The sequence below is a fragment of the Bos mutus genome, chromosome 13 (assembly GCF_027580195.1).
Source record: "Bos mutus isolate GX-2022 chromosome 13, NWIPB_WYAK_1.1, whole genome shotgun sequence".
NCBI lineage: Eukaryota > Metazoa > Chordata > Mammalia > Artiodactyla > Bovidae > Bos > Bos mutus.
The window spans coordinates 58479903-58504197 of record NC_091629.1 but is presented as its reverse complement, the minus strand read 5'-3'; the positions used below and the strand labels follow the sequence as shown (position 1 = coordinate 58504197).

The 24295-nt window shown below is 55.8% G+C and overlaps 2 protein-coding genes across 2 annotated transcripts; one reads left to right on the top strand and one right to left on the bottom strand.

Annotated features, from left to right (window-relative positions):
* The first annotated feature begins 6 nt into the window (after positions 1-6).
* On the top strand, positions 7-3594 carry LOC102280550 (coiled-coil domain-containing protein 24). Its single transcript, XM_070382132.1, has 8 exons — positions 7-265; positions 493-668; positions 807-923; positions 1610-1684; positions 2267-2324; positions 2815-2884; positions 3004-3082; positions 3166-3594. Exons 1-8 carry the CDS (start codon positions 143-145, stop codon positions 3401-3403), a joined length of 936 nt encoding a protein of 311 aa, XP_070238233.1. The 5' UTR covers positions 7-142; the 3' UTR covers positions 3404-3594.
* A 158-nt stretch (positions 3595-3752) lies between these two features.
* On the bottom strand, positions 3753-23907 carry SLC6A9 (solute carrier family 6 member 9). Its single transcript, XM_070381795.1, is given in 17 exon segments — positions 3753-4176; positions 4774-4964; positions 5093-5263; positions 8186-8286; positions 8375-8474; positions 8594-8728; positions 8818-9055; positions 9458-9561; positions 9643-9777; positions 9972-10104; positions 16527-16797; positions 17174-17254; positions 17257-17295; positions 17871-18036; positions 21440-21564; positions 21567-21591; positions 23763-23907. Coding segments are annotated over 17 exon segments (2247 nt in total). The 5' UTR covers position 23907; the 3' UTR covers positions 3753-4088.
* Positions 23908-24295: the final 388 nt, after the last annotated feature.

The window sequence follows — 24295 nt, the reverse complement described above, 5'->3', positions numbered from 1 at the left end:
CCGGAAGCTAGCGAGGAGTGAGTGGGTGTGCCCGGCCCTGGGCAAATAGCAGTATATCGGTAACCCGGAGCTCCAGCTGTGGTCCCGCAGGTCCAAGTGAGCGACCGCGCGTCTCGGGGGCAGCGGCGCGGGCGGGCCGGCCATGCCTAGGGACTCCCAGTCACTGTGGGAACTGGTAGAAGAGCACGTTCCGCTCCCGGAGCGGCCTGAAGTGAAGAGGATTCTAGGGGAGACGACAGTGGATCTGAGCCTGGAGCGGGCAGAGGTGGGGCGTAGGAAGGTGGGCCCCACGGCAGACCTGTCCTACGACTTGGATGCTTTTCTCACCTTTTACGGGTCCTTAGCCCTCCCCAGTAACTCTCGAGCTCTTGTCGGATCTCACTGTCCCCCCAATCCTCTCCAATTTAACTGACCGGCCCCTCATTCCCCCAGCTTCCCTGCCTCCCTTCACTTCCCTCCGCGGTCGCCGAGGTGCCCCAGCTCTCCTTGCAGGTAGTGATGTTACAATCATTGCTCCAAGAGGCCCTATCTATCCAAGCCTCTGGATCGCGCCCCACCTCTGACCTCTCCTCCCTTCTGGCACCACCGCCCCTCTTAAGAGAGCTTGTGTGCCAGGAACTGCAGCAGCTGCTCCAAGGTCTCCGCCGGAAGGCCATCTGTGAGGGCAGGTGGAGCTCCAGACCTGGGTCTGAGCCCTGTCTCCAGAACTCAGATGGGCTAGCCTGGCAACTGACAAGGGGCCAGGGTCGCCTTTCCTGTGGTTCCCTGGAAGGAGCCCCTGAATTGCCTTTATGAATCTTCTGCAGGGACCAGACCCACGCGTGGGTCCAGTATAGCCCCAGCGTCCTGTGCTGTGCCTTGGAGGAGCCCAGGCGTGATTTGCCAGAACAGGAGATGTTCCAGATGAGAGCTGGTGAACCCAGGTATAGTAGTAGGAGAGGCGGAATCTGTCCTTGCTAGGAAAGGGTCCCCAGCCAGCTGGTAGGTCCCACCTGCGGGCATAGAGGAGTTCCTGGTCTGGGACTGACACTTCTACAGCCACCTGTGGTAGAGGTCAGCCCATGAGGGCTGCAGAAGCCCAGGAAACACATCAATCCTGAGAGCTTGGTTCCAGCTGGGTTTTAAAGTATGAGGAACAGACTTCCAGACAGATACAAAAAGAAGTGCTTTGCAGGAAGAGGAAGAAGTACACAAAGATATGAGTGGAAGGAAGGACTTCATCCAGGGGCCAGTTGTCCCTCAGGCTGGGATAGCCAGGCTGCGAGGACTGGGTTAGAGAGGGCTAGGGACTGAGGGAGATAAATGAGCAGCAGCGTGTTCATCACTGAATGGCAGCAACTTATGTCTCACACATCCTTATGAAGGGGGTGGTGTCCCCATTTTGCAGATGAGGATACTAAAGCTCAAAAAGGATGATTGACTTTCCCAGACTCACACATAGGAAAAGGCAGAACCCATGCGCAATCCCAGGCTCCAGATCTCCTCCTTTTAGTACCATCGTGTATTGCCTTTGTGAGAAAGCACAAAATTATCTAGGAGAAATGGCGATTTTGTCCTGAAGGCCTGGGGTGAAGCAGCATGGGAGAGTGAGGTTGACTTCATCTGCCAGCAGCTGTCACTGGGACCTCAGCGTCATCAAGGACCAGCTGAACGTGTCCCACACTGACCAGGCTGCTGGACACCTGCGGTGAGGCCCCCAAGTGTGTGCAGTGGGGGTGGAGACAGGGAGGGTGGGACTGCGGATGGACCCTGATGTACTGGGACTAATGGGAGGAGAAGGGACAGAACACACCTGGCTGGGAGACCCAGGAGAGAGGGGCTGAGAGGTGGAAAGGGCAGGATGCTGATGAGGTTGCTGCCAGGAATCAGTCAAGTACAGATGCCTACATGGGCCTTGGCCTGAGGACTTTTATCCTGGGAGGTGGGGAAGAGATGACACACAGAAGAGTTTTTAAAGCAGGGGTGGGGCTGTGATGTGAGAGAGAATGGAGGCAGGAGGACCCACAAGTCTAGTCCTATCATGTAGAGAGAATGCTGCTCCTCAGGGTGGGCACTGGGAGGCGGGCAAGGAAAGAGGACACACCCTGCCCAGGAAGAGGCTGGCAGGGCTGCAAGGCTGTGCTGGAACAGCATGAGGGCAGCAGAGGAAGAGGTGGACTGAGATAGGAGGGCGTAGAGGAGGCTCCTGGGGAGGCTGGGGGTGGGGACCTAGTGGAGGGCTCTGCTGAGACCCGGGCCTGCTTCCGGTGCTGCACTGTCCATGTCCCCGGGCCCTCCTGGAAGAAGAGTGCCGTGCGCTGGAGAGGGAGATTCCCATCCTGCAGGTGAGCTGCAATCCTGGGCCGCCCCGCCCCCAGCCCTTCTGCTGAGCGTAGACACCTCAGTGTCTTACTCAGGGCATGAGATTCACACACATGTGTCTGTGTGTCTGTGCCTGCAGAGGTTGTGTGAACCCTGGGTCCGTTTTTCCTGTGTGCACACATATGTGTGTCATCCTTAAGTACGTGAACCCATATTCCAGTTGAGTCCCGAAGTCCGAGGTCAGCACTTTCAGATCAACTGCTGGGTCTGCCTAGGTCTTTTGCCTCCTTCTCTTCCCCAAGTCTGGGTTCAGGCCTGCCACTCCCTTGCCAAGCTCAGCTTTTCAGGGAGAGGCTGGTGTTCCTCTCAGGAGTGCCCCCAGGTGGTTGGGAGGAAGAGACTGCACGGGCTGGTTCCTCTGCCTCACACTGTGGGGATCCTGGCCTGGGCACCCTGCCCACTCCTGTCCCACCCCTGCCGTAAAGCCAGGCACTGAGCCAGCCCTCCGTGCAGCGCTGCCTGGAAGATGAGTATTCAGGGGCCCCTCGGCCCTCTGAGGCAAGCCTAGAGCCCACCCTAGCAGGTGAGGACCCTAGCAGGCCCCAGAACACCCAGCACTCTGCTCCCACCCCGTCCCACCTTGCTCTTGTAACACAGCCTGGAAGACCGGGTGCTGTGTCTCAGGCAGAACCTCTCCTCCAGAGCTAAAGGAACAGAAGGCAGCCATGCAACAGGAGCTGCAGGCACCCCTGAGGCCTTCCTATGTCTCCCCTAGCCACAGGTAACCCAGAGCAGACAGACAGCTGGATGAGGCAGGCTGAGGGGCAGGCCATGGGCCCCTTGCAGCTACTCCCTCCCATTCAGGCCACAGCCCTTGGAGTCCTCCAGCCAGGGCACTGGACTCCTGCTTTGCCTCCATGGGGCTACTGGAGTTTGGGCCAGGCTTCTCCAGTGCTTCCTGCCCGCTCCCCGTCTGGAGCGCTGCCCCAAACTTCGCAGCCTGGCTACCACCTGCCACTGGGGACGGAAGATTCAGTGCCTCCCTGGGAAAAGGCCAGCTTTTACTCTGATGTCCAGTGTAGCACCCCAGGCCCCAACATGAAGGGCTGCTCAGGAAGGAGGCTTCAGCTTCCATTGGAACTCGTCCTGTCTGCTACTGCTTTCAGCTGCCAGGGTCCAGCCCACTTCAGATCTAGTCTAGGATGAGCCCTCCCCAGGATTCCACTGCTGTCTGTCTGTCTGGCCCCCACCCTACCTTCTTACCAGGGCCTCAGTGTCCGGTCCTGACTGTCACAGCCTCTGGCCTTTCTCCTCCCAGGCATCCCCCCAAAGGCCTGGCAGGAGGAGGTCTTGTCCCAGCCCTGACTCTTGTCCCCCTGGAGGACCCAGACAAAGCACAGCAGCAGCTCAGAAACAGGAATAGAAATTTCATTAAAACCTATGGACTTTAAAATCCTAGTGGTACGCAGATGGTTGGGGGTGGGAGGCGCACTGTTATTGCTACAGAGGATTAGAGGCAGCTTTTCCAGGGCTGTCACTGCACGGAGGACAGACACACAGACACTGCAGGGCTTGGGGGAAGGAGTTTTGGCTCCAGAGAGTGGTTCGGGCACACGGGCTCAATTTGGCACGTTGAACAAGAGTAGCCCAGTTCAGGAAGACTGGGCTTCAGCCTAGTGGTGGTAGGGCAGTGGGGTGTCATTTAGGGTCCATTCCCTGGGGCTCTGGGCTCAAACCTCCTGCTGAGCATCACCCCCAGAAACGAATTCTTTGGGCAGGTTGTTAGGTCATGGGCCTCTGCTGGGCAGGCCCTGACAGCCAGTGCTGGAAGGAGGTGCAGGGACCTCAGAGCTGCCGAGTGACATGCAGGTGTTCCTGGAAGACAGATTGGGCCCGAGGCCAAGGCAAGGCGGTAGCAACCATAGATAAGACAAAAGGGCCAGGCCACACAGCCTGACCGGTAACACTACACAGCCCCCTCCCTCCACCTCCCTGCCTCCAGGTAGGAAGATCTGAATTAGCCTGGGGTAGGAAGATCTGAATTAGCAGAGGCTGGGGTCCACCCCAAGGGCGGGAACACTGGTCAGGAGGCCGAAGATTCAGGGACAGGGACAGGTAGGGGACCCACCCAGAACCTCAGCTCAGGGCAAAGTGTGGGGGCATCAGAGGCCATGTGAAGCCCAGCAGGTGTCTGGGGACCTGACCTGAGACCCCTCCAAAGTGCTACTGGGCCCCCCAGCAACCCCCACATCACCCAAACCTCCCAGCTGCCATCTTGGCATCTAAAGGACCTGTGAACACTAGGGAAATGAGCAGAAATGACCGTGCTAGCAGTGGTGGCCAAGGTGACAGGTGCCACCCCTGGCCAGGGCGTGGTGGGGGCAGGCGGTGACACCTCTCCACTGTCTCCCGAGTCTCTGTGTTGGGAGCACAGGGTGGGGATGGGGTACTCCCCCCAGGAGCTGTGCTCACATCTGGGAGTCCTGCAGACGGCTGGAGTCATTACTGCCCACCATGGGAATCTGGGCCTTGTCCAGGTGCAGCGGCTGGAACTCAAGTCCATCTTCAGGGGAGGGTGGAATGGTGGGGGCATAGCGCCCTGTTCGGTGCTTCAGGAGGGCGGGACCCCAGTCTCTGCTTGGCTTTGTTGCGTTTTTCAAACGCTACAGGAGAGGTAGGCATGAAGGAGGGACGGGCGGGCAGAGTGCATCAGAAGGGAGCCCTGGAGTGCTATCCATCCATCCACCCTCTTCTGATTCACCTGGCTGCCCCTGCTCCCCCCACCCCTCACCTGGAGGAGGGTGTCCCCATCTGTTCTCCGGAAGTGGAACAGGGCGTAGAATGGAATGCAAATAACAGAGGACAGAGCCATAAGGAAGCCAATGGCCTCGGCCCAGCTTGGATAACGGTACTGGTTGTAGGTGATTGGCTGGTACTGGATCACCAGGAAGATGAGAATCAACTGCAAAGAGTGGGGGTTGGGAGTGGGCGTAAGTCCTGCCCAGCCCTACCCAGGCCTTAGGCCTCCTATCAGCACTGCTCCCCTCCCTCTCCAGTTTCCCAGACTAGAAAGAGGCATTTCAGGGAGGGCAGGGGTGACATCAACATTTGCTTAGCGGAATAAGCTGATGGCACCAGGGGTCCAGGGTATGATGGGCAGGTGGACACTGTGGAAGGGGAGGGGTCTGGCTTCTGGATAATCCTGAAGCAGGCAAGAAACTGTTCAGCTGCCTTGGCCCTTGGAAGTCAGTTCTACTCAAAGACTTGCAGCGGCCACCCACTGCCTTGCTGAAGTAAGGACGAATCGGTGGCTTTTAAGGCTTCAATGGCATTTTCCATCTACTAAGGATTTTTTGAACTGTGGTGTTGGAGAAGACTCTTGAGAGTCCCTTGGACCGCAAGGAGATCCATCCAGTCCATCCTAAAGGAGATCGGTCCTGGGTGTTTATCGGAAGGACTGATATTGAAGCTGAAACTCCAATACTTTGGCCACCTGATGCGAAGAGCTGACTCATTTGAAAAGACCCTTATGCTGGGAAAGATTGAGGCAGGAGGAGAAGGGGATGACAGAGGATGAGATGGTAGGATGGCATTTCCGACCCAATGGACATGAGTTTGGGTAAACTCCAGGAGTTAATGATGGACAGGGAGGCCTGGCGTGCTGCAGTTCATGGGGTCACAAAGAATCGGACACGACTGAGCCACTGAACTGAATTGAAGCATTTTTTTAATGTTTCCTCCAGACCTGGGAGCTCCTGGATTGCATCAGCTCTAGGTCTCAGTGCCCAGCACAGCGCCTGGCACAATCTCATGTGCTGATCTGAACTGACTTATGCAGGGAGGTGGGAGCAATGGGGGAAAGGAAGGGAGAAGTCCTGCCAGTCTATGGCTGCAGAGACAGCAGCGGACAGCCAGGGGAGCTCGGAGCCCTAGAAACCGTGTCAGGCAGGGGGTGCTCTCAGGAACCGCTGTGGAAAGAGCCGAGGGACACCAGAGATAAAGCCTAGGGTTGCAGCAACAAAAATACTACAGGAAGCAGAAAGATGGGCAGGTGTTTCATGGGCCACTTGGAGGGCCTGGAACAATGGGTGCTGCTTGGCAGGAGGCCTCAGCATACACCTCCCAAGCCTTCAGCCACATCCTGGAGCTCAGGCCCCTCCAGCCTTTTTAGTGACTAAATTCTAGAACTCAGGACCTGCATCCGGGGATGCTGCACTTAGAGGAGCTTATAACAAGTTTCCTGAATGGAACTAGAGCCTGATCTAATGTGTGGACAAATTCTTTATTTGAACTGATAGAAGGATGAGTTTATAAAAAAAAAAAGATTTTTTAGCACTATGAAGAAGTAAAGCCTCCAAAAGAAAACTAACAGCCCAGAAGCACACGGTCCACAGAGCCTGGCCTCCTCACCCGAGGGTGATTCCAGCCTGGCTTTCTGAGCACAGAGAAGATGCTACGGGCTTTGCCTCAGTTTCCTGGAGACACTGGACCCAGGCTGCCTCCTTCCTCCTGCCCTGCCTGGGTGGTGCCCTGGGTCTCCCCACAGGGCAGCAGCTTCCTGGGAGCCCTGGAGGATGAGCTCCCCCAGAGCAGGTCCTGGGCCAAAGCCATAACCCCCGAGGGCACAGCGTTTGGCTGTGGTGTCTGCCCTTCCCTCCTCCCACCACTTACAGGACACTTCCGCTCCTCCTGTTTCAAAGCTGGGCCAGTAGGCCAGAGCTGGTGCCTGTGCCAGGCTTGGGAAGATCCCACATTCCATGTGATGGAGGCCTCAGCCCTCAGGGGCCTTTTTTTTTTTTCCAGAAACAGGAGCCAATGTGGAAATCTGGTGCTGACCTCTCTGGGGCACAGAGAAACTGGCACGGCTCAGGGCACGACTCCAGACACTGCCCTGACCATCGGGCTGACCCCTCTGTCACTCAGAGACAGCCCTGCCTCTTTTCTGTGGAGGGACCATTACACTAGCAAATCCCTCCCCCCACCCCCGACTTCTCACCCTGATCATAAAGGAACAAAATCAGAAGTTTTTAGTCCACAGACCACTCCTCCTCCTAAACTTGTTTCTAGTGCAGCATGGGCCCAGCACACAGGCTCCAGATCAGACCACCTGCTTTACATGAGGGCTCTGACTCTTAGAAGCTGTATAACGTTGGATCAACTACTTAACATCCCAGGGCCTCAGTTTCCTCATCTGTAAAGTGGGGATAATAATGAAACCATGGAGAGTTGTATCACGAGACTTAGTATATTGTTCTGGTCATGGTGGACTTTCCCTCCACCACTTCCTCCCTGCTGGGGGGTCTGTCTTGCAGGTGTTGAATACTGGTGAAAACCCAGAACTCCCCTTCCCAAGCCAGCCCATTCCAAGGTGGCTTAGGAGGGTGTCCCGGATCCTGAGCTGATACCTGACTTGCACAGCCTGCTTCTGGAACATGCATTCACACCACATACCCTGAGCACTCCAAGCACCTTGGCTATAAGGGACTAGAGATACAAGCTCAGTGAAGCTGTCAGAGGCCAACGCCAATGTCAGTCCTGGTTTCAAGACTCCTCTGGGGGGATGCCAGGTTTATACCAGGGAGGAGGGCCGGCTCTCAGCTGCTGCCAGCCTATTTTCCCCTTCTGAAGCTGGGCACTGTCTTCCATCAAATACAGGGCCCTGTGCTCCATTCCTAACCCAAGGCCAGGGCTTGGGTGGTTCTGAGTCTCCACACCTGTCTGACTCTGTACAGCTTTGCTCAGACTTCCAGTGACCTGAACTGTGGGTGTGGAGCCCCAGGGGAGCTCTGGCCTAATGGTTGGGCTCGTGCTCTTCCTTGGCTGGTTCCCAAGAGAAGGATGCTCGCCACCGGGGCAGCAGGGGAGGGACCAGCAAGGAACTTACAAAGATGATAGTTGGTGAGATGAAGCGCCAGCAGATCTGGAAAAAGCAGGGTGGTGGGAACCCCAGCATCATCTGGATGTCCTCGGAGTAGTTCTGGTGCCCTGGACAGAGGGAGGTCAGCAGCCCACAGAACAGCGTGAGCAGGCCAGGGGCTGGGACACAGGAGGCCGTGGAAGCTTGGGTACTTACCGTAAATGTACATAATGGACACACACATGATACAGGAGATGATGACCAAGGAGTAGCTGGCCGCATAGTTGTCCATCAGCAGCAGCCAGTAGATGCCTGCCTATGGGCCAGTGGGCAGCTGAGTTGGGGGTGGCTGAGGCTACGGGCCCCTTCTCTCTGCTGTCTTCCCCCCACCCCATACCCTGGCAACTTCAGCCCAGCCTTTGCCTTGGTTCTTACCTGGCTGGTGAGGGGGATACCCAGAAGGAAGCCAGCCACAGCCACGCCAAAGGTCACATAAATCTTTTGCTGTAGGATCCACTGGTTCCCTACCTCATCCACAATGGCTGTGACCAGCGTCTCTAGGAGGCAAAACTGCAGGACACGGCCATCAGAGCAAGGGCCTATTCTTGGCCCTGCCTCCTCCCACCCTGAGCCTCAGGCCTGAGTCCCATGCCTCGTACCTGAGTGCCTAACCCCATCAAGATGAGCATGAAGAAGAAGAGCAGGGACCAGAGTGGGGCAATGGGCAGCAGTGTGAGGGCCTCTGGGTATGCCACGAAGGCCAGGCCTGGGCCGTGTTCTGCCACTTGGGACACGTCCTCACCCAGGTGATTGGCCATGGAGCCCAGGATGGAGAAGATGACGAAGCCGGCATAGACACTGGTGACACAGTTAGTGACGCTGATGACCACACTGTCTCTAATGGGAGGGAAACACGTGGTCAGGACACGCAGCTCAGTTCCTCCTGCCCAATTTGGGCCAGCAGACTTGGAGACAGGGAAAGTTCTAGGAACAAAAGCACCCCCAATCTCATCTCTGGTCTGTTCTGGGCCTGTATAAGTGGGTGTGAGGCTCTGAGTCCTTACAGACCCCTGGGGCATCACTATCATCACCCCTTCTCTCTTCTGCCTAAATGTTCTGTGTTCTGCAGTGACTGGAACCAGACCCAGCACTGCCAGGATCTCCAGGCTGTGAATGGAAGGAAGGGTGCTGGCAGGCCAGGAGGCTGCACTGGATCTGGTGGGTCTGGGGGAAGCAGAGTCAGGCTGCAGAGAGGGCAGGAACAGGGGGCAGCCCCAGCGCTGGTGGAGAGACTCTCACCGGTAACAGTTGTTGTGGAACCTGTTGTAGGAAGCCATGGTGATGAGACCGCCCCATGCGCAGCCCAGCGAGTAGAAGATCTGGGAGGCGGCATCCCCCCATACCTGCAGGAGGAGCTGTGGTCAGAGGCTGGTGCCTCTCTGCCCCTCCCCATCCCTCCAGGTCACCTTCCACCCACAGCCCACCTTGGCCTCCAGGATCTTGTCCCACTGTGGAGTCAGGTAGTACTTGATGCCCGTGGAGGCTCCTTCCAGGGTCACACCACGGAAGAACAGGATGGTCAGCACCACGTAGGGGAATGTGGCCGTAAAGTACACCACCTGGGGGTGAGAGGGGCCCCACTGGACTCCTCTGGGCTCTTCCCACTCCACCCCTCAACCTGCCCCCTCAACCACCACGGGTCCTCTGGCCCCTCCTACATGCCTTCATCACACCCCCCCACACACACACACAAAACCCAGGCAGGGAGGCAGGATATTTCCGTGGGCACAGATCCTGGAGGGAGGGGACTTACTTTCCCTGAAGACCTGATCCCTTGCATGAGGCAGAAAAAGACGACCACCCAGGAGACAAGGAGGCAGCTGAGGAGGTGCACCTGCACCTCCCCGAAGTTTCCAACATCATCCGACAGGTTCAGCACGCAGAAACTAGAAGGGGATACTCTGGCACTGAGGGCCAGCCGCACCATCCAGCAACACATTCCCAAGGCCCAGGGCCCAGCCTGGCAGCTCCCTCCTTTCTCACGGAGGCCCAGCAGCCGGCTTGTCTGAGATGGGAGCCTTGGTGAGGCCCCATCCCCAGCCTGCCCAGGCCTCTCTGCCTGTTGCCTCTCCCAGGATCCTTGAGGGTGCCTGCAGGCCACACCCTAGGCCTGGGCTACCTTCCTCAGCCCCTAGGGTGTGGAGGTCTCCCTGTCCCTGCTCAGACCCGGCAGAGGCCTTTCCTTTAGGAAGCCCCTCTCCTCCAGACTGGACGTACCCTATCTGGTGTCACCTCCTCCAGGAAGCCTTCTGTGATCTTTTCACAAACACTAGTCCTCCAACTCTGATGAACAGAGGGAGGCAGTGGAGTACTGAGAAAAGACAGAGGATTCCCAGCTGGCGCTAGTGGTAAAGAACCCACCTGTCAATGCAGGAGACGTAAGAGATATGGGTTTGATCTCTGGGTTGGGAAGATCCCCTAGAGGAGGAAATGGCAACCCATTTCACTATTCTTGCCTGGAGAATCCCATGGACAGAGGAGCATGCAGGGATATAGTCCATGGGGTCACAAAGAGTTGGACATGACTAAAGTGACTTAGCACACACACTGGAGCACACAAGCCTAGACTTGAACCTAAATTCCTCTCCTGAGTATGCATGACTCTCTCTGGAGCCCTATGCCATGTCAGCTGTGTTTCTTCAATCAACTGGATGTTGATGTGCCAAGCCCTTGCTAGATGCTGGGCATATTGACCTAAATCAGGTATTGTGGGCACTGCCAGTAGTGTCTTAACCCCATGGGGACGAACACGCTGGAAGTATTCCTGGAAGAGGGGAGGCTTGAACCAAAGTTTGAAGGATGGAGAAAAAGTGGGTGAAGAGAAATGAAAGCACATGCCAGGCTGAGGGCACGGGTCAGGGTCAGGTCATGACCCAGCAGGACAGGGTCAGGAACTGCCTGGGCATGTCAGTAACTCAGGAAGGCTGGAGGAGAAGGGGAGAAGAACAGAGAAGGATAAAGATAGGAAGGAACAAGATCAAGAGAAGTTGTGAAGTCAAGATGCAGAACTTTGAATTTTATTCTGAGATCAATGAGAAGCTTCTGGGGGGGTTTTAGAAGAGGTCTTTCAAGGCCTCTCCTTGGCTCAAAACCTTGTAGCAGCTCCCATCTCTGGCCATGGAAAAACCAAAGTCCATACAGTGGCCCAAAGCCCTTCATGATCCACTATCTCCTAACTGCCATCTCTCAAATCTCCTCTCCTGCTCCTTCCCCCCACTCACTGCTCCAGCTGCATTGGGTTCCTTGTTGTTCCTTAAATGTGCCAGGCCCACTCCCACCTCAGGGCCTTTACACATGCTCTTCCCTGTCTGGTGTACTTTTTCCCCCAGACCCATGTCCACATGGGTGTGAGATCTCTGCAGGCACACAGGGCCCCATGCTTAGAAGGGCCTTGTGCTTGGTTTAATGTCCTGCCATTGCCATCTTGAAATTCTGAACACATTTGAACAATAGGCCCCATCTTTTCATTTTGCCTGGGCCCCACAAATTACACAGCTGGGCTTGTCAACATGGTTGCCTCCCTCCTTGCTTCCTTCAAATCTTTACTTGGGTGTCCTCTTTGCAAAGGGGCCTATTCTGGATACCCAGATTAAAACTGCAACCCCAGCCCCAGCCTGGCACACCTTACCCCATTCTTGGCTGTATTTTCCTCCAGTGTATGTCTCTTTCTATCGCACTGTACATTTTACTATTCAGTTTGTTATCTGCCTTCTATGAAGGCAAGGGTTTTGTCTGTTTTGTTCATTCTCGTATCCCTCCAGTGGTTTGCAAAGTGCCTAACACAGAGCCATGCCCAATAAGCATTTGCTGAATGGAATGAATGAATTAACATCATGGAAAATTGACTGGGAAGTATAAAGGGGAGTATTTGGAGGGGGACTGGCTTGGCTGTTGGAGTTGTCCAGGCTAAAACTGATGAGCAAGAGACAAACTATTGAGCCTCAGTTTCCTCATCTTTAAAATGGGCATCATAACTTCAACCTAGGATAATCTGTAGATAAATTTAGAAAAATACGGGCTCCTTTCTTTCCCCTCTTTCACTGAAGACTTCTCAGCATAGCTCATAGGCTGTCCTCTAATCTTAGCTCTTTTTATTTTTTTTTCCAACTCAGTTCTCAAACCTCATGAAAACATGTTTAATACCTTGTGATGGGTGGTCACCCTGGTCCCTCATGGGACAATGTTGCCAGGTCTGGGATTTGTTTGTTTGCTCAGCCCACCGGACTGTCAGACGTGCAAGCACCTGAGAAGGCGTCCTCTGCCTCCAATATTCTCCTAGGCTGCCCTTCATATTGTGAACTGCAGAGGGCGCTAACCAACACATCCCTCTTCTGCCAAACTCCTGCCTCTGTGTTGGTTCGCTTGACCGCCATCAGGGTCAGAAACTTTCCAGGCTCTCAGTCCATGGGGGAACCAAAGATAAAGGGATGAATAAGATCCACCCCCTCCTCCCAGGAGTGGCTCCTGGACCCTTGCGGCTGGCTGTGCTTTCCAATCTTTTTCCCTTTGGGACATGCAGAAAAAAATAGTTTGGGCCCATGGGGCAAATAGACAAGGTCACTCAAAGCTGAAGGCATCGGGGCTGGAGATTCTGGGCTGCCCAAGCCTGACCGGACTGGCACACTATTTGGGGCACGTCATGTTGGGAGGCTCTGCCTTCCAGAACAGCCACCGGGTCAAGCACCAGCATTCAAAGTAAAAAACCCATTCCTTGCTCAAAAGACTCTTCTAAAAACTTTGTCTAGTTACATGTGTTACACTGGTAGTACTTTGTATTATTTTCTCTTTTTTTGTATTATTTTCTTATTGCAAGAGTTTAGCATACAAAACAAGGGTTTAAAGAGTTTGGAAAGCTAATCTTCTGAACTCTTTCTTTTTATGGCACCATATTTAACGTTTGGTTTTGGTTTTGGACCATGTGCTTTTGAGACCAAACAACTAACTGAAAAACTTTTGGAACCACACATATTTACAAGTTGGCTTTCACATAACATCTCTTGACTTATTCTGCATTATTTTTTAATTTCCCCAACCAGATGGTAAATGCCTTGAGAACAGGACACTCATCTATTTTCACTGCATCTCTAGCAGTGGCTATCACTGTGCTTACTGAGCACCCGTCACTGTTCTTAGTGATTTCTGCTACATCTTTATAATAACAAGAATGATGTTATATCCACTCCCACTTAATGGATGAACAGTTGAGACTTAAAGAGGTTTGGTGACCTCACAAGGCCAAGCTGGTATGTAGCACAGCCAGGATTTGAGTGAGGTCTGTGTGGCTCTAGAGCTGGCATGAAGACACTGAGAGAGGGGTGCTGGGATCCAAGTCCCATTGAGTGTCAGGTGTCTTCTGGGGAGATGAGGGCATGGTCCTGAGCAGGCATCAGATCAGCTCTCAGAGGACTGTAAGATAATGCTGTAAAGATGTGGTGAAGGCAGAGAAGGCTGGAGGCCAAAGGGTGGGCAAAAGGCAGACATGGGCTCAGAAATCTGCCCTGGGAACTCTTCTTCCTTTAGAGGAGTCCATCTTTCTCTTGATTTGCTTTGTTCACTTGTAAAATGGGAATATTTTATAAAACCAGCACACACTATCTAATAGGGTTGCTGTGGGGCTCAAATGAGATTGTGCAGCTTTCCAAAGGGTTGCTGGAGACTGTGGACCCAGAATGCCTGCAGAGTATCATCAGCCTAATTCACATTAGGCCCCAGGCACAGCAGGGCATGGGACATGTATATCCTGATACATGTATATCCTGACACAGCATTGAAGCCTAGTTCCTTAACATCGGGGAATCAGTCTCTGAATCTGAAAATGGGGGTGATATCATATAATATGCCTAGCACATAGTTCCCTGGTGGGTCAGGGGTAAAGAACCCACCTGCCAATGCAGGAGACTTGGTTTGATTTCTGGGTTGGGAGGATCCCCTGGAGAAGGAAATGGCAACCCACCCTAGTGTTCTTGCCTAGAGAATCCCATGGACAGATGAGCCTGGAGAGCTACAGCCCATGGAGTTGCAAAAGAGTTGGACACGATTGAGCAACTAAACAACAATAAGCAAATAGTAGGTGCCCAGAAATGGGGGTGCTTGCTCACCTCATCTTGCTGAAGCCAGCTTGGGCAGCCCTCTCAAAGGTCACTTCCCTAGGCTCTCCGGGAGGGGGCAGCAGGGAGCCATCCTGAAGGGAAGGAGTCCTGCCTGGAACTGGGGCTCCTTAGGGAGGCCTGGCTCCAGCCCCAGCCAAGGAGTGGAGTTCAGCAGGCCATCCTGTGCACCTCCTGACCCATGGCTAGTTTTCTTGGAGGGAAATTCCCCTCTAATTGCACTGGATAAAATCTCCTGATCTTTGCCAAGCAGTAGCCCCACCCTGGAAGACAGCCCCTGGGGTGATAATTTCTGGAGCCTCTCCGGGTTTTATGCTTCTGGAACCTTCCAGAAGGTTCTCTCTAGATCAAGTTGCCAAGTCCACACCATGCCCCAAATGTAGCAGAATAACTAAGTGGGTGGAGTCTCTTAGTCCCCGCTCTGTCCCTGCTCTGAGTACAGTCCTCGGTGCCTACTTGGTGCTCAGGAAATGACCCATCCAATGACTGAACGACTGAATCTGCCCAGAGGTATTTTTGCCCAAACCTCACTGGGAGGCGACGGCTCTATGGTCTCCACCATGAGTCTTGAGGACGGCGACCATATCTTAACCATCTGAACATCTGTAGCGCAGCACATGGCCTTCCCAGGTGGCTGCCAATGCAGGAGGTGCAGGAAACACTGGTTCAATCCCTGGGTCAGGGAGATGCCCTGGAGTAGGAAATGGCAACCCATGCCAGTATTCTTGCCTGGAAAATTCCATGGACAGAGGCACCTGGCAGGCTACAGCCCATGGGGTTGCCAAGAGTCAGACACGACTGAGCAGGTATGCAGCAGCAGCAGCCCAGGGACACTGGGCCCTGAGGCTCTGAGTGCTGGCCCTCAGTTTAGATGACATGGACCTGCTAGGACTTCAAATGTCACTGGGACCTCAACGGCTCAGCCCTGACTCTCCATCACAGCATGGAGAAGGCCTTGAACCCTCTGACCGGCAGGGAAGCCCTGTGTCTTTTGATGTCCTGGCCTCCTCTGTCCCAATACTCTGTCCTACCTGCTCCCAACCCCAGCTCCAGTCTGCCACCCCCTGGCTGCAGCTCATCTGCCCATGTCTCCCAGTCCTTCCATACTCCTTTCTCCCTCCTCTGGGAAGTCTTGTTTTTTTATTATTTGTTTTTTGACCCTGTCATGCAAGGCATGTGGGATCTTAGTTCCCTGAGGAGGGATTGAACCTGTGCCCCCTGCAGTGGAGGCACTGGAAGCTTGGAGTCTTAGACACTGGACCTCGAGGGAAGTCCATGGGAAGTGTTCTTGATCACCTGCTCTTGCCCTCACCACATCCCTGCATATACCTGCACTGAGGCCCCTTCCCCAAATAGCTTTAACTACCCATCTCCCTTCTGGACTGTGACCTCCTCGTGACATGGTCTCAGGGCCATTCATACCCCATGGGCACACAGGGCCCAGCAGAGTGGACGCCATAAATGTTTGTGGAATGAATGAACGAGGCCTGCCCACCAGCCCACAGAGCCCTCTTCCCACGAGCTCCTCAACAGGACATGGGGAATTTCCTCCAGGATGTCCTGCTGGGCCCTCACACCCACCCAGCTGGGACAAGATGTTCCAAACACCCCCAGCAACAGCTTCCCTTCAAGCCAGCCCCGTGACTCCATTCTCTGTCACCACAGAGCTCAGGGGTGCCAGGCTGCCCTTCCCAAACACAGCTTGATAAGGACAGCTCTGGGCTCAGGAAACTTCCACAGCTCTTCTTTGGTTCTGCAGGGTTAGGTCTATGCTTCTTTCTTGTAAGCCCTCCAAGAGGTCACTTACTCCCTGTAGGCTACCACATGGCTGGTGAGTTCCCGACACACCTGTTACCCCTCGTCACAACGGTTTCCCTCAGGCTTATCTGCAACTAAGGGCCTCTGCCCGTGCTCTTCTGCTTACCAGGAAGCCACCCCTCTTTGCCGCGACCCTCCTTGTTTGACCTGACTGCTGGAGCCTCAATGCTGCTGTGTAAGGATGCTCACAAACTCACAAAGCCTGTGTGTCAGCTTCTCCTGAAGTGGGCTGCGAGCTCCTTACATTTCTTCCCAAACGCCTGCCCTGCTCTATTCCTGGCACCCTCCCTAGACTGCAGACTACTGCCCTTTAGCGAAGAGGGAGGGCTGAAGATAGGCTCCCAGGATAACCCCTAGAAGCCCAGTTCCCATGGGGGCCTCACCTCCAGTACTCCTCGCTGGGGCTTGTCCTCTGGAGGGTCTGGTTGAGTGCCTGAGAGACGTTGCCAAGCATGGCAGAAGGCTGCGTGCTCTTGGTGATGTTGGGGTTTTCCAATATGCTCACACAGTTGGGCGTGTTCCAAGGGTTATCACAGTAGGTCCAGGGCAGCACGGACGTCAGGGACGAGAAGAAGTAGTAGAAGGCGATGCAGACGACCACATTGTAGTAGATGCCGATGTATGTGGACACCACCATCATGCCGTAGCCCACACCTGGGGAGGGAGGGGGCAGGAGCAGCCTCACACACCTAGCTGAAGGACGTGAAGCTAATTTTGAAGGGCCTGAGGGGCAGGCTTTCATGGAGGGCCACAGAAGGGCCAGGTCAAAGCCTTGGCAGGAGCGAGCTGGGGCTGGGGGGGGGGCAGTGAAGGGCTTTTGTGTATGCATGGGTAGGAGGAGAGGGTGGAGGCCAAGTAAACAATGGGTCCCAGCATGTGTCCCTGGCCTTGCCTGGTGATGTGGGCCTCGGGTCAACACCCAGGTTCCATAGAGGCTGGCAGTCTTTATACAGATGGGTGAGTCAGCATGGCCCCCAGAGGCCCGTGTGTGTGTGTGTGTGTGTGTGTGTGTACCCCATCCGGGCCTCACCTTTGAACATGGGGCTGATCCTCCAGACCCCTAGGCAGCCCTGACTTGCAAACTGGCCGAAGGAGAGTTCCATGAAGAAGAGGGGATCCCACAGAAGATGAGCATGACGAAGTAGGGGAACATGGAAGGCTCCTGGTGGGCAGGGAGAGGGCTGGCTCAGGGCCAGCTCTGGGGAAATCCCACCCTCTTCCTGCTCAGAACCCGACAGCAGAACCTTTGCAATTGGCTGGGCTTCCAGGAGGGTGTGCCATGCCCTGGGCTGGAGCCTCAGTCTGAGGCACACTGCTCACGGCCTGTTTTTGAACTTGACAGGGGTTCCCAGGAAATCTGCTCTGAGCTGAACCCAGGACCTAGAGCTGCCATGTTTGGGTGGGAATTGATGACTTAACCAAGCAATTTCACATACATTAGCTGATGGGGTCCTCAAATATCCCAAATCATTTTGGGGGTGGCTGTTGAAATGCTGGGGGTATAAAACTGAGACTTGGGAGGCTGGGTTGCTTTCCTCTCTACCTTTTCTCCCCTTGAGGGATCAGGCTGCTGAGGTCAGGGGGTAAAGTGTACCTAAGCCAGGGATGGGGGCAAAGGAGATTAGAGCCAGAGGCCAGCCTGTCTGGAGTGGGGTCTGTGCTGGAAGGGGGTGGCTGGGCCCTGGTGGCTGGGCTCTATCCATGTGGGTGGTCCCTGCCCTGTGCCCACTGGGTACCTCCCCCGTTGCGATAGCAGAGGTATGGGAAGCGCCAGACATTGCCCAGGCCCACGGCATAGCCCACGCTCGTCAGTACAAACTCGATCTGGTTGCCCCAGTTGCCCCGTTTGAGGTTCTGGTCCTTCTTGGTGGCCTCGCTGGGCACAGCACCATTCTGTGGGGACAGGAGAAAAGCTACCATCAGCAAGGCATTGGCATGAGGTACCTGACCCTTCAGGCCTCCCCCAGTGGGGACACCGTGGACCCTCCAGGCCCCCACCCCGACCCTGGGCTTCCCCTCTGCTGGCAGGAGCTGCAGGCAGGCCTGGCAGAGGAGCACAGAAGGAAGAGCGGCTGCCAGAGGGTGCCAAGTGGGGCCTCCCTCACCAGCCCCCCAGCACCCTGTGCCGGGGGCACCAGCCCACCTGAGGAGCTACTGCCAGCATCTGAGAGGTGGGACATTGACAGAGAGCTCAAGTTGAGAGCCCCCCAGCCCCAATCCCTCCAAAGCCTCCCCTGTCCCCTCTGGGTGAGGATCTGGGAGCAGCTGAGCCTCATACCAAGCAGCCAAGCTGGGCTGGGCACAAAGGGGCCAGTGTCCAGACAGCCCCCCCACCCGCCACCACCACATCGCCAGGCTGAAGCATGCTGCCCATGGCAGGTGGCTGTGGGGGAGGGGACGCTGGGCCCCTCCCCCAGCTGAAGGCTTTTTCCAGGGGGCACCTGGTGGTCAGGGCTGTAGGGTACAAGAAGAGGCAAAGCAACTGAGCTGGGCCAGACCTGAGGAAGGCATCCTGGGACTCAGGATGGGAGGTCCAGAGGAGCCATCTCTAATTGCCCACGACTGGGAGGGGAGCCCTGGGAAAGCTGACCTGGGCTGAGAGCAGGGGTCTGCTGGCCATGAGTTGGGAGGAGACCAGAGCTGTAGGCACCATGCCAGACTTGGAGGACAGACTCTGGGGAGTTCTAGGGGAACTAGAGGGAGTGACTCTAGAAAAGGGTCTCTGAGCTGAGAGAGCATGGGCTGCAGAAGAGGGGGCTGGTCAGGAAGGGCTGATGAGGGGGTTGCCCAAAAGGAAGGATGCAGGGCTTGCCTGGGGAGCTGTGGGGCTGGACTGGGTGGCCTGAAGCCCCACTGAGGACCCCAACCCCACAGTTGGGATTAACCCATTAAGTCCCTTTATAAGTGTGAGCAGACCCGTCCCCCATGTCATCTCCCTTCCACCCCTCCCACTGAGTCAGCCACCCTGAACCAGAGCCTGAGGGGTCAGAGGAATCTCAGAGGCAAGGGAGGACCCTGAGAGTCACCAACAGAGAAGCCCAGAGACTCCCTGAGTGACACAGTCTCCCAGAAATGGCCAGGTGTCCCGGGAGGACACCCAGGATCAGAGACATAGCTGCACAACCTACCTGAGGGACAGCACTGTAGTGACACTGACCCTCAGTTTGAAAGAGACAGATTCAAGGCATGCAGGCAAATAAACAAATGGGCCTGGTGCCTTGACATGCTGCTGGACTCTGACACTGACCGACAGGTGCAGAGTGGGGAATGGTCTCACCGGCCTGCGCCTTCCAGGAAGGCCTCTTTGGGAAGGCAGGCCCAGAGGCCCCAGCACCTGATGGTGGCCCTCCTAGCCATGCACACTTTGCTCTCAGAGGGCGCATCTGGGGGCTGCTCCAGGCTTGCACAGCACATGAGCACTACTGCACAGACACCCTTGTTCTGCACAAAGGTGTCACCTCCCACCCAGCACTGCCCAGAGGAGACCCTGAGCCTCACATGGTCCTGGGAGGTTTGGGGCCCAGTACCAGGAACCCTTCACAGAGCACCCAGAGCCGACCAGCAGAGCCTGTATGCATTCATTCACAGAGGTTTACAAACACCTACTATGTGCCAGGCCCTACCTCAGGCTCAGGGAAATTCAGAAGGGAACAAAACACACCCAGACCCACTCAGAGCTAGAAGTCCAGGGGGAAGTAAGCCATTGATGAGATAAACACATAATTTTTACATGCAACTTCAACGTGACCACAACGAGAGCGTGAAAGGATGACTAGGGTGGGGGTGGGAGCAGGGTGAGGTCACAGAAGGCTGCCCTGACGAAGAGGCTTGAAGGCCACCTTGGCCCTGAGAGGGGGCAGCTCCCAGATCTGGTGTGACAGGTCCCTACAGAATCCTGGCTAAGCCTGTCACCACTCCTAGGGCCTTTTTTGGGGACAGGCCTAGCAATAACAGTGTGGGGTCCAGGGAGCATTTTTTCAGAGGGTGTGAGCCCTGCCTGGGGTAGTTTATCCATTCCCAAACAAAGCCCAGCCAAATAGGCTTCCTGTATGTTGATCCTACAATAACAGTTTTATTCTGTCAGAGGCTTGTTTACTTAGGGGCACAATGGAGGATTGTGGCAGCTGCAGAGTACATGGGTGGGGTCACGAAGCAGCAGTTACAGCTGTAAGAGAGACAACTGAGGGTCCAGGGTGGCCTCATGGGTGGAGCCAGGGCAAGGCCTCTTGCAGAGACCAAGGTCCTAAGGTTTGATGTTCAAGGCCTGACCAGGTGGGCCCAGACTTGGGCCTCTGAGGTCTCTGCTCCTCCCTTGGTGTGGAGGGGTCTGGGAGGGTGGCCAGCAGCGAGTCACAGGCTGACTGAGCCCTCAGGAGTCAGTGTGGCATTCACGAGCAGCACACTACTGAGCCTTGCGCTCATCAGTTCAGCCCTGCTGGCTGTGCCCCTTGGAGGCCCAAGCCTGGGGGACTGGGGCCTGGAACTGGAGATGGGGATGGGACTGTGGCGGGAAGTAACAGACAACATGAGGGGTCCACTATGCAGAAGGAGGTGCAATGACCCCTGCAAGTGGTGGGAGGAGCTCCCAGCAGAAGCAGCACCAGCCGCTGCCCCTGGCCCTGTATCCCAGCCCTTCAGTGCCCCATTCAGGAGCTGTGGAGGGAATGCTGCCGTGGGGGCCTGGTCCACAGCTAGGCCTCTGACTTTTCATTCCAGTGCAGCTATGTGCAGGCAGTCTGGCTGGTGAGGGCGTGGCACTCAGCAAAGGACAGAGGAAGCCCACCTTCCTCCAAGGACACTGGAGGAGGGTCCCTCTGTGGGGCTTCCTGGGGGCTCTAGTTCCCTTCAGCCCTCCTCTGGGGACTCCCCTCCACTTCCTTCCTGGACAGCAATGCCCAAGGCCAGTGAGACTTTTCTAATGCTGCATAACTTTTTTTCTCCTTGCATAATTTTCCTCATTCTAAGCCTTCCATTCTTTTTACCTGCTGGGTGGAAGGCCTGTCACTGATAGTAACAGTCCCTGTTGGGCTCTGAGGTGCCCACAAAAGAATCTCTTTGTGCTCATGGGTTTGACCCAGACTGGTGGCCTGTCTGCCAAACCAGCTCAGCCCTGCCGACTGGCCAGGCTCCAGGCTCCTGCTGCCCATCACCCATCTCCCACTGTCTGCTGCCCCTCGCTGCCCTCCCAACCTCCCTCCCTCGCTCACACCTGGGTGGTGAGTTAAACCAGAGTGGTCTGGTGCCCTTCTGGATTGGTCCCTCTTCCTTGGGCTCCCTGGATAGCCCCCACCCTCACCTCTGACTCGCCCTCATGGGCCTCATGGGTGATGTCCCGATTGGGGATTGCCCTGCCCTGTGCCCAAGCTTCCCCAGGCCCAGCAGGATGCAGGCTGTGGGACGTGCCTTCCACGCCTGTGTGGAGGGCTGGCTGATCATCCTCCATGACATCTGCCAGGCAAAGACATACACATGTAAGACCCTCAGCGCCCCTGTCCTAAGAAGCAGCCACTGAGGCAGCAGTGTCCATGCCTGCACAAGGATTTGTGACCAGTCTTGGGTTCACAACCTCCCACCCCATCCCTGCCCAGGAGGGTGAGCCACACTGAGCAGTTGCTTATGTAAGTCCTCTCCCTAGCCCTCTGCCCTCTGTTTGTTCACTGTTCTGGGTGAACTCCTGGAATTCAGGCAGTTCAGCTCCGATTCAGGCAGTTCCCAGCTCACCTTGGGCGGCAGAAACCAGAGCTCCCCCAACCATTCCAGAACCTGCACCCCTAGGAGCCCGAACCTGCCACTCTCTGTTGAGATGTCCAGACAGACAACCTCAATAGATCTCCTTATATTCTGTAGCTCTGCCTTGCAATTTGCCCTCTCCTGTTTCTGTTCCCACTGGCTTTCTGGGTGATTATGAGCTTATCATTAAAAAAAAAAAAAATTGGAAACTCCAGCAAAGTGTAAAGAAACAGCCTGCAGGCTGCCAATCCCAGAGGCACCCCCCTTCAAGAGCAGGTTTCCACTGGATATTACTGTGAATTGAGAGCTCTCTCTTCTGCTCTGGTGGACACTGAGGACTCCTGGAGCAGGCCAGGCAGGGCAGGCCCTGCTGGGAGCCGCAGGCTTCTTGTCCAGGACTCTGAAGCCCCAGGGTTTGCTCAAGGGATGAAGTCCTCTCCTAGACAAACTTTGCAGAGGAGAACGGGCAAGACCCTACATCCCAGACTGACCTTGAGCCAAATCCAGATCCCTGGCAGCCTTCTCTGAGCTCCAGAGCGGGAATTCAGGCAGAACAGCCATGACAGTAAACCGTGGCTGCCTCGGGAAACCCTGTGACCTAACACCCCTTTGGTTCTTGGTTCTCTGACTTGTCTTCCTGAGGCAGCACCTGCCCTGCAATGACAGAGCCTTCCATCCTTCAACTGGCTTTGCTGATCCAGACACGTGAAAGAGTTAAGGGCTGGGCTGGAGGAGCAGGACCATGGGAAAATCTACCCCAGACTCGAGCAGTATGCAGGGACTATTAGTGTCTCCAGCCTCAAGGAAAACCTCACGGCACCTCTCAGGAGATCAGGCCCTCACATGGGAGGTGAGAGAGGCAAGGACGTGCCTGGTGCTGTTTCATCCCAGAGCCCTGACTGGCAGAGGGCTCTGCCAATTCTGACCTGCCAAAATTGTGGACAGCAGACAGGAGATGCAGCCTGGGCATGCCGGGCTCCACTCCAGACCCTGGGGATAGTGACGGGACCACCGGGTGGGCTCTGTCTCTGCCCTGGCGCCCAACAGTCCTGCCCTGCACGGTGGCAGCCGTGAGCAGCCTCTGCCCCAGTCGGCTGGCAGCGGGCTGGCATTTTGGAAGTGGCTTTGGTTGCTGACCCTGGCAGTCCTGAGGGTGGAGGGCAGCCCTGCATAATGCTACTCCCAAACCCAACCCAGTTCTCCCTAGAGGACATGCCTTCTCTTGCCTTCTGGAGGTCAAGTCAGGATGAGCTACAGAGAAAGAAGGTGACCGTCCCAGTCCCCTCTCCCTCACTGCCGTCAGCCACACTGTGCCTGCCATCCCTGCCCACCCCCAGCTTCCAGGGATGAGGGCACACCAGTGGTGCCCACCCCACCCGGGCCCTAGTCCTGAACACTGGCAAACATTCCGCAGGGTCTGTCGCCTCCCAGCTGAGTTGCTTGCCTGCCCCATTCCCCCATCCTCACCATGCAGCCCCTGTACCAAGTTCCCCTGCCCCCTCACCCACTCCCCCATAGGAGTAACTGCCATGGCACAGACAATGGGGCCGAATTGATTAGTACAATTCCTGGGCACCTCTGGCCCATCTCCCCGGGAGCTAGGACAATGCAGCTTTGATACACAGAGCAGATTCTCAGCAGGTCCTTGGGTTGGGGGAGCCCTCACACCCCCATTCTCCTCTCCTGTGGCCCTGCCACACAGCTAACTCTTCCTGCTCCTTTGCACAGTTGCAACTTTCTGCATCACTTTTGCTGGTGTTTGTCTCCCTGGCTGGCTGTGCCTGCCCCTCCATGGCACAGACCACTCAGCCCCTCTCCCCACCTCCAGTCCTGCCTCCCAGTCTGCCTGGCACCAGAGAGGGGGCTCAACCTCCTGGAAAATGACTGACCTGTTCTGGGGAGGAGGGGTCCACAGGTCCCTGAGCCGCCGCCATCTTGGGGTGAACACTTGGAGTGGAGTGCGTGTGTCTCCTCCACTCATTCACACCTCTGCCAGCTCCGGGCGACACTGATGCATCCCCTGCCTCTTCCATTGCCTGCTGGGCAGCATCAATTACTTTTACCTCATCTCCTCCCGAAGCTCTGCCTACCCCCTCCCCTGGCCCTCCCCTCCGGCCAGTCCCCATGCAGCCCAGCGCGGATGCTCCACAGCTAGAGTGAGGCATGGGGCTTGTTGTGTTTCTCCCTTGTTCCCAGCAAGTTATTGGAACAAAAAACACACACACACACTCACAACCACAGGGTGAGGCAGAGCAGGTGCAGAAGAAAGAGAGAGAGGGCAGCTCATTCCCATTCTAGAGTGGGGTCTGGGGCCCAGATGCTTCTGAGCATACAGGCCTGGCACTTGGTGGGCTCCTGGTAACAAGGTTGGGTACCACTGGGCACTAGAGATGGTGAAGGGGCAGGGAGAAGGGGACATAGC